A 13,671-nucleotide genomic window follows, 5' to 3' on the forward strand; every position below is an offset into this window, starting at 1 on the left:
GAAACAAAGTTATTCAGACGTCTGCGTGATGCATTGAGGGAAGAGAAAATTGGCAGACCCTGTTTTAAGAGAGTGAAAGTCCCAGGCCCCGCTGTGGAGATCCACATACTATGATCGAGTTTGCCGTGACATCAGACAGCAAGAGCCTGTGTTTTGCAGTTCCTGGGCTCCCTTAGTTCAAGGTTAACTGTGTCTCTTGGCTAAGCCTTTAACACGATGTTTTCTCAACCTCCAGCATTTCAAGCCTATTTTATTCTCTTCCAGTAAAAAATATAACCCTGGCTTTCACTTTACCGAGGGTGTTGCAAGAAGGTAAGAGGAGATGATTTAAAGCCTTTTCAAGTCAGTAGGAAAAGCTCCCATTGTCATCCCTTTGGATCAAGTCCCCAAAGCCAGCAAATCCTTCCAGCTGTGTGTAAGCTACATGTAATTCCTTAGAATGCTGAGGAGACCAGGAATTGGACTTCTTGTCAACTGCACAACACACCTGACTTTTCAGTTTGGTCTAATTTCCTATAGGGAGTGTTTGTAGCAATACTGGACTATTCTATATAGACCTTTTTTTATTCTGGCTGGCCTTGTCTAGCACCATTTAAATAGCTACTACAGTGAAAGCCCCCTCAAGACATGAAGGGTCAGCTCACCCCTTCCTCAAATGACATTTGAGAGGATGGAAATCCCTGTTAGTTTTCCCTTTAGGGGATTTCCTGAACAAACTTTTATTTGGCTCAACAGGACAAGTTGGCTCTGCAGACCCCAAAGAGGTTACTAAAGGTAACAGGAGACTCCTGAAGTGATTTCAGAGCAGGACGCCATCTCACCTTCTTTCTGCCACTCCATGTACAGGGGACAAACATGTTCCGAGGCACCCCAACACCATTGTCTATGCTGTTAAAATCATCCCTGTCATACTTTATGGCCAGGTCAACCTCCCAAACAGCTCCTAGCATGGGTCAGGCCTTTGCGGGGTCCCTTCCCAACAAGCAGCACCCAGGCAGCCCCCTGCTCTGTGGGCTGACAACTGGCCTCAGTGCCCAGGTATGTTTTGGGGCTCATTTAATTTACAGATTGAGCATCATCCATAGTGTCTAACCTCTGGGGAAGTCTGAACCAGGTGGAGGTCTCAATACACTGTCTGTGTGGTCCTTTCTGAGAGGATGCGCATCCTGGGGCGTTACTGCAGAAAGATGGAACATCCTTCTGTCCTGGTGCACACAATCGTCCTGGCAGCTCCCTTTATCCCACAAGAGGCTCCACAGTAAAGGTGAAAGGAAACTGCAGGTATTGCTTCCCCAAAAGGAGTGGAATGTATATGTTTTTGTTTTTTTTTCCTAAGATCAGTTCCCTTGGGAACACAGGCTAGGGGTATGATGATGTGCTGCTGTTTGCATTCTACAGCAACACAACTCTCTCTGCAGCTTACTTTTTTTCCCCGCTTTGTTCCCCAATCTACAAAGTGCCTTGTGCAAACTCCAGACAATTCCGAAGCAGGATTGTTTTCCTCTGCCAAAGCCTAGTGGCTTCCAGGCTGCTCAAAGCATCCTCACACTAGGCTCGAGGAGCCACGAACATGACTAATCAAAGCTGGGGATGAGATAAAACTATCTCCACAGCAGCACGGCTGACTAGCAAAAATATCACGGTACATGCTCACAAGAGCGTTTGAGAGCTTGGATGACTAAAACTGTGCTTTGGATCCAAGTCATCATCAAAGGAAGATAGCTTGCTGGTAAAAAACAAAATGTTTAATCTTTGTGGATCTCTCTTCTGGGAAAGGTTTGATTTTGATTGCTGCAGGCACTGTTCCCTAAGTAACTGAGCAGGAGAGTCTGGAAACAGCCCCAAAGGGGCTCAGTGAGGATTGCAGGAGCTCCACTGGAGATTCAGCAGAGTATCTGAGCCAAAGTGCTTTCACCACAGCTTGTCTTCACCCGGTGCAAGTGCTCCAAGCTGGCTGCAGTGCTCCTGGGACCCTGTGCCTCAAACAGGGCAGCAAAGCACAGCTCTTTCCCTTCTCCCCACCATGGGTATGTTAAGGCGATAGCAAGCATCCACACTCTTACATCTCTGAGCTGATTCCTGGCTCGAAGCTGTACAGTAGAAGAACATTAAAGAAAAGGAGCCCTAGCAACAACCCATAACTCCTCCTTTTCTTCTTGGCTTGAAGACAGGAACTGACCAATCTGTTTCTAAACCTGGCACCTTGTCAGATCTTTATTTCCACCTTGGGTCCCTCCAGCTTGCTTCCCAGCCTGTGGACACAAACTGCCAAGGCATTTCCTGTTCAAGGTGGTTTTTAAGCATTGCAGCCAGCCAAGCCAGCCAGCGTGGGTTGCCTGTAGGTGGAGGGAAATTCTTCAGGCGCTGCTCCCAGCACATGGAATAATGATTCCAAATTATGCTGGGCTCAAATCCAAAACACTGTACCTGGTCCTGAGTGGAAATAGGACCTGATTGGGCTCAGCTTTGATGGTGTAATTGAAAAAGAAAATCCTTCCGCACTCAGATCCGGATGTACAATGCATTACGAGGTCTAACGGAGTGACCAGAATTTAGTTTCCTTGGTCATCTTTTTTGTCCTGTTGGAACACTCCTGCTGCTACTCTATAACTGAGGTTAGCAAGCCACTGGGCATCTTTCCCTTGTGCCCAGTGTTCCTGGAAAGAACTTTTTGACCTAAAATCTGTAAAATTTTTATCTGTTTTTATGGGACACATACAAGGGCCAGCTCCTGCTCTCAAATGTACATAAGTTCCAATCTTCACCACCTAATGGAGAAACACCTGCTCAAGTCAAGGTTAAGTGGTCACAACAAAGGGCTAACTCCACATAGGAATCTCACTGTTGCAGCTATCTGCCAAAGCCCAAACCCCTGACAAATAACCTGTGTAAATCCCACCAAGACAAACAAAAAGGTTGGCTCCCAGCAGACAGAGTATTTGCAAAGCCCAAGGAAGGAAACACTGGCTCTCATTGTTCCACCAGTGCTTTGCTATGTCAAACATCTTACGTGTAGGCGTAATCCTCTCCCAGCAAGCTGGCTGCAGCATTAGCAGAAATAGTACCAGTAGGGATACATGCTTCGTACCAAGAAGTGGTACAAATGCCAATGTTTTTGCCAAGGATCCCAGTCCAACCTTTGCTACTGCCTCTCTGCATAGCCATGAACAAGTTTTGACACCTCAGCTTCCCCTTCTGCACAATAGGAGAGCAGCAAGCTTTGTGATCCTCTCAGAGTTCCTACCACAGGCCTGATATATCCCTGGCAGCAATCCCATCTTCCAGAGTGCTTTTCTACCCTGAAACCTCACGGTGTCTCCACTCTGAGAAGCTTACTTTGAGAGAACCAGAACATACAAAAGTGAAAACAGTACCTAATACTTTCCAGGCTAAGCATCAGCTGGAACATGTATCTGTTCCGACCACTGCTATGAGAACATCAGGCTGTGGAAGGGCTGAAACACTCTTTGATAGATCCTGCACTTCAGAAAGCAGGATCAGGTCTTGAGTACAGCACCAAGTGAAAACCTGCTGCTGCAGGCAACGGGGCAGGCAACCTCATGGTCAGGTCCTTAAGGGACATCAGCTCCCCTGTCCTGCCTTGTTCCAGTCTGAGCTTGGAGCCTTCCGATTGTTATCTCTGCCAAGCCTTCCTTTAAATGCACGGTTCTCTTTCCCACTCCCTCCCAAAGTGCAGGCAGCTATACTCAGCCCAGCGCCAAATGCTGTTCAGAAATCCTTCTGTCCACATAAACGTGTTCTTTGGTCTTTTCCGGTTGCACAAGGGCCTTGTAAGTGTCATGTACTATCACATCAGGCAAGTATCATGAAACCAAGCCACAAAAGTAGAGAGATGGAAACAATAACGAAATCAACAGCCACTTTGTGAGAACAATAAACCCATCACTTACAAAGACGTTTAGAGAAGCATCAGTTTAACAGAGAACAGAGCTGAGTTTTGAATCAAAATATTTTTTGTTTTGTCTTTTTACCCAGAAAACTGTGAGCAGGTTTGTCCTCAACCACTCTGATCCGTCGGGCACCTGCAGGGATCACAGCTGCTTCGATGTAACCTATGGCAACAAAAGGGCAGATGGATGAGAACAACCCACGGACAGCCAGAGGCATCAGTCATTCAGTATCTCACCATGAAAAAATCAACTCCTGCCCAGATATCTGCAATTTGAAATCGAGTTTCTGATAGATACTCCTGTCATCTCCTCTTAAAAAGATCCCTGCTCCTGGCTGTGATCACTGTCTGAAAGGACTCACCTCCACAGAACATTTGGATGATGCCTAAACGGAACAGGAGGAATTAGTGGGACATGTGGGAAAAATAACTTTGTTTTCACTTGCACATTAGCTTTACATAAATGTCCTGGAGGATATAATAGTTAACAGTCTCTTTGCATTGGGCTGCTAAACCGAATTCCACAGCTCAGATTTAATGTAACAACAGAGCCGAAACTTTGTCAGACACTGACCATCTCCAAATGCTGCCAGCAGAAAGAAGCACATGCCAAATGAGACCATCCGAGCATCTGACAAGGTAGGGAAGTTTTTACAGCACCCCATCATATTTTTATGGAATTCTCATGGTTATTTTTCTGAAATTCTCTTGGCCTCTTCATGCTTCCTTCGACAACCAGCAACATGATGTAATTATACTACTATTCAATAACAGAATAACAGTAAGAATAATAAGGAGCTACAAGGAAACGTAGCGTATTTTCCCCCACCACAGAGCCATGTGGAGTTACGTGCTTGTTCCATGGGGTGAAAGTGGTGCCTTTAAACTAAAAACCTGAGGAACACTAGGGCCCGTTTCAAAGGCCTGGGAGTCAGGGAAAGTTTTTCCACTGGCTTCATTGGACTCTGAATCAGCCCCCTGTAAATGACACTAATCTCATCACAACCATGATTTGATTCTTTCTAATTGGCCACCCAGTTTACTTTGCAGTGTATTACTTGGCACATCTTATGGATTATTGCTCTCCTTTTTCTTTTACATGTTAAGTAGCTTATTCTGTATGTTCCCTCATTCCCCTTCTCTCCCCTCCTCTTTTCTTTTTTGTCTTCATAAAGGGCTGTGTGAAGCTCTTCTGTGTAAGCTCTGCCTTTATGGAAATCAAGGGCAAGCTACAGCAATAGCTTGAAGAACTGCTAGAGCCAGGAGCAGTGGCTCCTCCAGTATTCAGCAGTGTTTGGGGAACTATTTTAGGGACAAGCGCAGCTGAATGGCCATGCTTCTGCTACACTGATAAGAAAAGTCTCAAAAAAGGATGCTGACAACTTATGCCTCTCAGGACTAAGTGATTCTCTTGCCACCATGACATGGAGTGAGTCAGACGGGGATTTTGGGTCTCAGACTGTGGGTTTGTTTCAGGCTGTCTGAACAAGCAGTGTCCAGCCTCTTTGGTGTCATATTAATAAGGCGTGATTGCTTGGGTTTTATAAGGGTCACTGGGTGGACAGTTGATTTGGGATGGATCCACTCCTTCTTTCCCTGATCACTGCATCTGAATCACACTTACTGTTTGACCCTTCAGTTCAGTTCAGTTGTTTTTGCATGTTTGCTTCCTTACTTCTCTCTTACTCGGTGTACCTCAGAAATAGTCTCTTAGCCTTGCAGGACAAATAGAAAGAGGGACAGCAGAGCTGCAAACCATGTCTGGGTACTCTTAAATGCAATACAAAAATCTGTTATAAAATCAAATCAAACAGATGTTGGATTTTATTCTAGACATTGCTAGGAGTTGTTTTTTTCATCAGCTGAGATACCAAATGACAGTAAATACAGAGTGTTCCAGAAACCAAACAACCTCACTGCACCCCATGCATCTGCATCCAACCCCGACCAACAGCTGCCACCAGACACGAGCACACAGCAAAGGTGTGATTAATGCCACCCCGCCCCAGGGAAATCAGCCCTGTTACACACCTCAACACCCTTGTTAGGAAGCTGGTTTGGAACATGCCCAAGTTTCAGGTAATGTAACGTACCAATTAGGGTACTATTACTTATTTTTTAAATCGTTTGCCAGATATGAATGCCCAGAACTAAATCATGCAAGGGTTGAATGCAGAGTTGGGCTGAATTTAGTGGAAAGCCAGTCACTGGCTTCACTGTGCTTTGGATCTGTCCCCTGACCGAGCAACAGCCGGGAGCGTCACAGTGCTTTGGAGGTGGGTGAGCTGGGGAGCCACGCTTGAGGTTCAGCTAGTGCCATAAATACACTCTCATTTCATCACCGTGTCATGAGAGAAACACCACGTGGAAAAGCTGACCTTTCCGTTACTTTTTACAATTGTAAATAGTGGAGTGTAAGCTATTAATATGGTATTAGTTGTGGAGACTGTTTGGTTTGGTCTTATACCAGATTTTTCTCCTCATGTAATTTCTAATCCTGACTGATGGCTTTGGGGGGTTGTGTTCACAGCTCCTGAGTAAGAAGAAACACACCATGCTAACTCACCGAGATCATGCGGCACAAGCCCGACTGCTGGCCTTTACTGCTTCTTTAGTGAGCTGTGAACCACTCTGCAGTTGTACGAACCTGACCTGTCCTTTCAGAGACGAAGCAGAGTTCTTGGGCATGTACCAAAAGCAGCATCTTTACACCCTCAGTCATTACCTCTAGCAATATTGTGTGAGTTAGTGGTCAAATCCTACTGCAAAAATGCTGTATACCATCCATGCAAATTTGCCACAGGTACAAACTCGGACAGCTACCACCGCTCCAGTCTGGTCCTTAGTGCTAATGCGATGCTGCTGGTCCCAAAATAATCCTGATCTTTGAGATAACTGCACCAGAAAACATCTTCACTGTTTTCGAGGCATGTTTTATTAAGCGAACTGTCACTGCAGATTGCCAGAAAGATTATCAAGAGTTAGCTAGTAAATCCAAAAAAAGTCTCAAGAGTTGGCCCGGAGTCAAGGAGTCTCAAAGATCTGTTAGGTCTTAGGATAATTGTCTGCAATGCAGGGGTCTGCAAGGTTGGGCTTCAAGTTCTGCTTTAAATGAGGAATTGGTTAAAGACTGATGAGATTTGGCAACTATCAGGCAGTATTTCGAGTAATTTCACCCATAAATCAGCCTGTTAAGATGAAGCTTTGAAAGTACAACAGGAGAACTTCATTATTTGATAATTTATAGTGCTGTATGCAGTATGCTCCACCTTGGGAACAGTTACTTTGGCATGCACCAATCTTTCTGGACAATCTGCATTACATCAGTGTCTCAGGAATGTAAGACCATGATTGAAGCAAATCCTAGATACAAATTATGTGGTGTAACTCGTATTAGGAGAGACACCAGAACAAAGATGCGGCTTTGTCATCAAGGAGATTAATATGTAAACAGTGGCTACTGTATCTTCATTTAAATGCTGGAGAGATTTGCAAGAGGAAAGCGTTTCACACAGGGAAATCCACTGTTAGCCATTGTTGTTATTCTCAGAATGAAGAGAAAGTTTAGTATGAACTTCAGAACGTCACCGATCTACTACAAAACCGCTTTCCCAGCTCACATCCCAGTAAAAGACAGACTCCAAGGTAGAGGAGAAATTATCCCATGGCTGAAAGCACTGACCTCTAGGCACTGTGCCTTCATGGCCTATCCCTGTACACACATGACAATTAGATGTGAGACGTCAGCAGTGCTCATCCCATTATCAGACTTCCCCAGAGTGCTCAGAACAAAGGTCTCAGGGTGGAAGCCAAGGAAACCAGGCTGCCCTGTCCACCTAGGTATATCAGTTCCCATGGCCCTTCCCACGCTGCACCTTTTACTGAGTGCTCGTTTTTGCAGTGGAGTGGAAAAATGTCCAGCGGTCAGTACATAACCATCTTCTGAGCAGCTGCGCTGATTCCCTCTTGCTATTATCTTGAGAGTAATTCTTTCATCAGCACCTGTCCGCTTCCAGCCATGGGATAGCTCATTTGGAAGAAAATCCTATCACTGGAGAGCCATGGATAGATTTCAAAGCCTCCTACTATTACTGCAAAGTTGGTTGCGAGAATCTCTCTTACATGTTCTGCTTAAACCCTTGTAAGACACCCCAGGAGTTATCCCTGGGGCATTATTTTGTCATCATTTAGATATACGCCCTATTGACAAGAAATGAGTTTCTTGCATTGTATAAAGATGCTCCTAGCCAGCACTACAGCACCACTGTCCAAATTTCCTTTATTTGTTTTAAATATGTGCTGGAAAAATAAAGTAAGAAATAAAAGGCCTGTTTTTTCACCATCTTAAAAATAAAAATCGCTAGCAAAGATACACTAGTCATCTCCCAAAACAACAGTCAGAACTGGCATATATCACCATATTGTGCTCTGCAATTAAAAAAGTCCAAATAACTAGGGTTCTTTTGGATCACAAGCAAAGAGCTGCAATGAAAATCTTGTTATGGCTGAGAAAAATCAACAGAGACAGATGCAAGGGAAATGCCTCATTCTCGATGCAGGTCTGAGCATTACAGGCACAGACTTGGAGTCTGGACAGATACCCTAGTCAGTAACACAGATCAGCTACCCAACATATGAATTGAAGAACTGTCCTCTAGTTCTAGGTCCCTTGTACAGTGACAGGGAGGCTGAGATGGACTTCGGAACAAGCCTGTGTTTATTTTTATTTTTTAAATTGTTTCACAGCATTAGGTACAGGGCGTGGTGCCAGTCCGAAATAAAACAGCGCATTCAGCTGGCCTACTGAAGACAGCCAGCTGCACAGAAGTGTATGTGACATTTAGCATCACAACTAAAGGCTTTTGACCTTCTCCCCAAAACAGAAACGGATTCTGTTTACATTTGGGTGCCCGTGGACCACAGGCTGCAAGATCAGAGCTGTCAGACCTCCTCTGGGGCACTTCCAATGTTCCAGCCACAGCATGTCCTACCAGGAGAGCAAAACCTTATAGAATCTGTGACAATAAGGGTGAAAAAAAATAAAATAGGCTCAGTATTTTTTATTTGCTTAATGAAAATTTGTCTCCCTTTCACATCTTCTAAAAGGAAAGGATCTGTACTTGTTATCTCTGAAAAAACAAACTAACTAGTAAAAGGTCTTGAAGTTTATCCATGGCTTGTGATACCCATCTCCCCATCTCATCCAACCAAAAGAAAACAAAGAACCAACACCAAAGGATGTCACCAGCACCCACTAACACTGCAAACAGCATTCAAGTATCTTACACGAGAAACACTTGGGAACAGCCTTTGCCTTTGCCATCACACATGTGGAAACCTTCTTACAATGACTATTGGTGACTAAGAAACAGAAAGGAGTTGGTATGGGTTTAGTTCCATAAACAGGGCTCGGCAACATAATTCGCAGTCACAGGACACGTAGGGAGCAACCCCACAGTCGGTGGGGTCCCACCCGTAGAGCAGCTGAAGATCTCACCCAAAGAGGCAGCTGCAATTGCCAAAGCAGACACCGCACCAGAACAATCAACAGCTCGATATTTGAAGGCTATTCTCTTCTGAAATAACACACCGGCATACTTAATGCAGGATGCTGGCCTTGACTTGGATTGCAGCAAGTTTGTGAGCATTTGCAACTGACCTGTGCAATCACCTGCATATCCAAAGCCTCAATTTGTATTTTGTATTCTCATTTGACCAGAATTTTGTCAGATTTTTGTACATGTTTGCTTAAGGACTTATTTAAAGAAAAAAATGACTTTTTTTTGTCTTGAGTAACCAAATGTTCACTTGTGATACCTCAGATCGAACACCGGAGCTTTGCCTACTGCACGAGATTCATTAAGTTAACCCAAGGACCTGACTGCGAAACACCAGTATATGACTTAAATTGATATAAATTGATGCATAAAATCTTCGCAGAATTGGGGCCGGAAATCCTAAGTGAAAAGAACAAGTCTATATTCAGTATGTAACATAGAAGAAACCCAAAAGCAGGAACACAGGAGCAGTGAATAATTAAAAGTGTAAATATCCTTTCATTTTCAGTAGGCTAGGATGTTCATTAGAAGAGCATAATTAAAAAATAAATAAAAAGCAAAGATGATTTTCAACCTAGAAGACTACTTGTCATATCATGGATGATCGTTTTTAAAATCATTACTCCCAAAAATATAATTCCCTTTAAAAATTAATAAATCAAAGCTTCTAACAAATCTCTATGAGATTACCATTTTAAAAATCATTTCCTGTGAGTTCCATGAGATGGGTAAAGGTGGAAGCACTTAGAATGTCTGCGTAGCATTGACAACGCAACCCTGTGACCAGTTTGCACTTCTAAGATGATCAGCAGAGAATAAGAACCAGTAAATGCCTGAAGAGCCTAATGCAAACCATGATTCCGTCAGCCATTTCTTCCCGCTAGGCAACACGGTGCTGGGGGTGAATCCCCCCTGCAGCGTCCTGGCAGCTGCACGACCCATTAAGGTCGAGTCTGTTCTGTTCCTACAGCCTTGTAAAGTTACCACCCTCAAGCAGTTTGTCGAGCTGGGAATTAGTGCAACTTCCTGGCAGTGACCCAGCCATTTCTTATTATCTACCCGAGACGTTTTGTAGTCTAATTGGAAAAGATAAAAGATAGTTCTCTTCAGGAGCCATCAGGAAGTTCAGGAACAGCTGTAAAATCTGCTGCAGAAAGACAGAATATTTTTTTTCAACTGGAACGAGTAACTTTTTGCACCATATCTATCAAGTGCAAATGCCTTGACACAAATAGGTGGAAAATAACTGGGACAAAAGAGTCAAAGGCAATAAAGCAGGAAATTATTCAGCAGGTTGGCCTAGCAATGCAACAGCACAAATGTGCTCCAGAAAGTCGTGGCGGAGGTGGGAAATCCCACCTGCACCTCACAGGAGGTGACAGGTCACAGCTGGCCCCACAGATAAGAAGGAGGAGGATGCAGAGGAAGAGGCCAATGAACAAAATCACTTTAGTGCTGAGACCTTGATTCAAGGAAGCCACAAAGCACTTGTGCTGCTTCAGTAACTAAACAGAACTGGAGCGTGTGCTTAAATGAAATCTCTGGGTGCTTTACTGAACTCAGTCCTGGAGTAGCACGTTTTCAATGTATTTATGCACACAGAAATGGCAACTCTATTCCCTGAATGTGAAATCACTTTTTCTAGACAATTCCTTCTTCCTGGAGCAGCTTGCAAGTCCTGAATCTGGCTTTCCCTCCCTTTGCCAGGTTAGGATGAATGGTAACAAGGTTTCTCAGAAGCATGGAACAGAAACTCTGGAACAAAGACTAATTCAAACACCAAGCTGTACATACATTAATGTTTAACAAGAGAGGGGAAAGTCTTAAGTCTGACCAGGAGCTCTGTTATGCTATACTGGATGCTATCGCTGGCAGGGATTCAGTAATAATATTCAGAGGGGAGGGCTTTTTTATTTAGCTGAGATATACTGATTATAGCATGAATCATCTGGAACATACAATGTGCATCATTCAGAGCTCCCAAAGAGCTCAAGGATGGTGCTGAAATCAGACTTCCCTCCCACTGGAGAAGATCCTACAATTTTATCTGTTATTTAACATCAACAGCACTGGCAGCATTCAAAATGAGAAACACAACTTCACTCTGAATTTCAGAGAGAGGAAACGGCTGCTATCTGGGCAACTGAATAAGAAGCAGGCAGAATATCGCATTGAATTTTGTTTTGTGTTCCTAGATAGATTCTGTTGTTTTAAATAAGAAACGATTTTGGATACTGCACAGCTCCATCAGGTGTGATCCTGAGAAGTTCTCAGCACTCCCAACTCACCGTCTAACAAGAGGCTCAGTAAATGGTAAGACTGAATGCTGAGTATCTATCTTTGGAGAGTTAGTTACTCAAAGGCAAGACCAGGGAGGAGTCAGTATTCTCATTCTTGCATATCTTTTCACTGATTCCTCATCACACACTTCCACAGAACCTTTCCTGGCAGCACAACTGGTTGGAAAGGGAGAAAATCAGTGGAGCCAGTGGTGTTAGACCCCCACCCATCGTCTGCAAAAGTCAGATGTCATGAACAGTCGGAAGTTTTTATGGTCATGTACATCAGAAATCATGCAATTTTAGAGAACAGCTGCCCTCTAATGTGTTCATCAGCACAGGTGAGTCAAATGCTATCCAAGAAGAAGAGCTATTACTGCCTCTCTTTAACTCTCCTCAAGCAGTTAAGAGAACCTCCGCTCTGCTGAAATGCTGCTGAGGGTTACTCACCCATCCCCTTCGTGTGGTTGAAGTCGCCTTTCACCACTTTACAGGTTTTGCCATCACCACTGCAGATTCCACAGCGATCCTCTTTGGCAGCTGAACCAATGATTCCATCGCAGCCAATTTTCTAATGACAACAACCAGAGGTCCCCAATTATTTTGTTTGCAAGGTTAAAGTATCTCTAAACATTGATGTCAAGACTACGATAGACACCTGACTGAAAACCTGAACAGGAAGAACTGAACGCTGTGAATCAGTGGAGCATTCATTTGGAACAGTGTTGAGCTGGTTATTTAGCAACCCCCTTCCCTAACTCTAAGAGCACGAACTCTGAATCAGAAGACATTACTGAAGAGAGTTTCAAAACCACTAGTTATTCCAGGTATCATCACAGATTTCACACAAACCCACTCTAACTTGCTTCAAACAACAACAACAAAAGATTAAAACAATGTTTTATGTTTGTACAGCAATTTCCATCTAAGGAACTCAAAGACATCCCAGAGAAATAGACCAGTACTGTGGCAGTCGGTTTAGAGAAGAGAAAAATGTGACTTGCTTAAATGGCAATTAACCCAAGTAACCAGAATCCTGGTCTCAGCCCTTCACCTCACCAAAAGTCAGAGTGCTGGTGTAAGTTCGAGCGTGGAGCTCGCTGAATGAGCCCTGCTGTGGACTGGGATCTTACCAGGGAGTACAACGTTCAGTTCTGACTGCGCTTTGGCAACACCTGAAGAAAGAGCTCATCAATAAAATGACTCAAGATACCTGCAGTGCAAAAATACTTTGATGGAATCAGGCCAGGTTCATACATGGCCAATATGTACCATACGATTTTATGAAAATTCACAGATATTTGCGCTGTACTAAGAACTGACATTCATTTGTAAAAAAATAAAAAATAAGAAAAAAAATCTCACGATTTCATCTAAAGCTTCATTTAAAACGGTATTTTCAGAATTTTCAATACCTAGTAAGACTGTTTCCAATAACAATATACCTGTCTGGGAGGGCTGCAGAACCAGAGCAGTCACAGTATTCTCCCTGTAGCTACAGACTGTCACCGTAACCTTTCTTGTTCACAAACCATTGCCAGGTTCTGATGGTGACCACTGACCACAAGATTTTTGGATCTTGAGGTCAGTAAGATAAAATTACAATGTGATTGGACATCATGTTATTATTCTAATTAGTCTGTGTGAATTGTTCTCTTTCCTTGTAAGACTCCAAATTATCAGCAATTCAGTCTTAATAGACAAACTTTGGCTGAAATAAGAGTTCTGACTATGCAAGTTATTAGCAGAGATTCGGCTGTAAGTTGCAGATTCACTCTCTGTACATAAACAGTTCCTTGGCAAATGAGTTAGCAGGACTGTCACCAGTAACACTTATTGGAACAAGGCTGTTGCGTCTCTCCCTTCCTTGCCTTCTTATAATAAAGCCACAGGAAACTTGGAAAGAAATTTTAGAGAACAATTA

The 13,671-nt window shown here is 43.6% G+C and overlaps 1 protein-coding gene across 1 annotated transcript in view; it reads right to left on the reverse strand.

Annotated features, from left to right (window-relative positions):
- The window catches only part of ADAMTS17 (ADAM metallopeptidase with thrombospondin type 1 motif 17), a 173,196-nt gene that overhangs the window by 44,047 nt on the left and 115,478 nt on the right, over window positions 1–13,671 (reverse strand). The window contains exons 15-16 of the mRNA XM_035554855.2: window positions 12,198–12,318; window positions 3,993–4,073 (exon numbers count right to left, since the gene is read on the reverse strand). Of these exons, the coding sequence (XP_035410748.1) occupies window positions 3,993–4,073; window positions 12,198–12,318 (202 nt within the window). The remainder of the gene's footprint in view (window positions 1–3,992; window positions 4,074–12,197; window positions 12,319–13,671) is intronic.

This window comes from Cygnus atratus, chromosome 11, assembly GCF_013377495.2.
Source record: "Cygnus atratus isolate AKBS03 ecotype Queensland, Australia chromosome 11, CAtr_DNAZoo_HiC_assembly, whole genome shotgun sequence".
Taxonomy (NCBI): domain Eukaryota; kingdom Metazoa; phylum Chordata; class Aves; order Anseriformes; family Anatidae; genus Cygnus; species Cygnus atratus.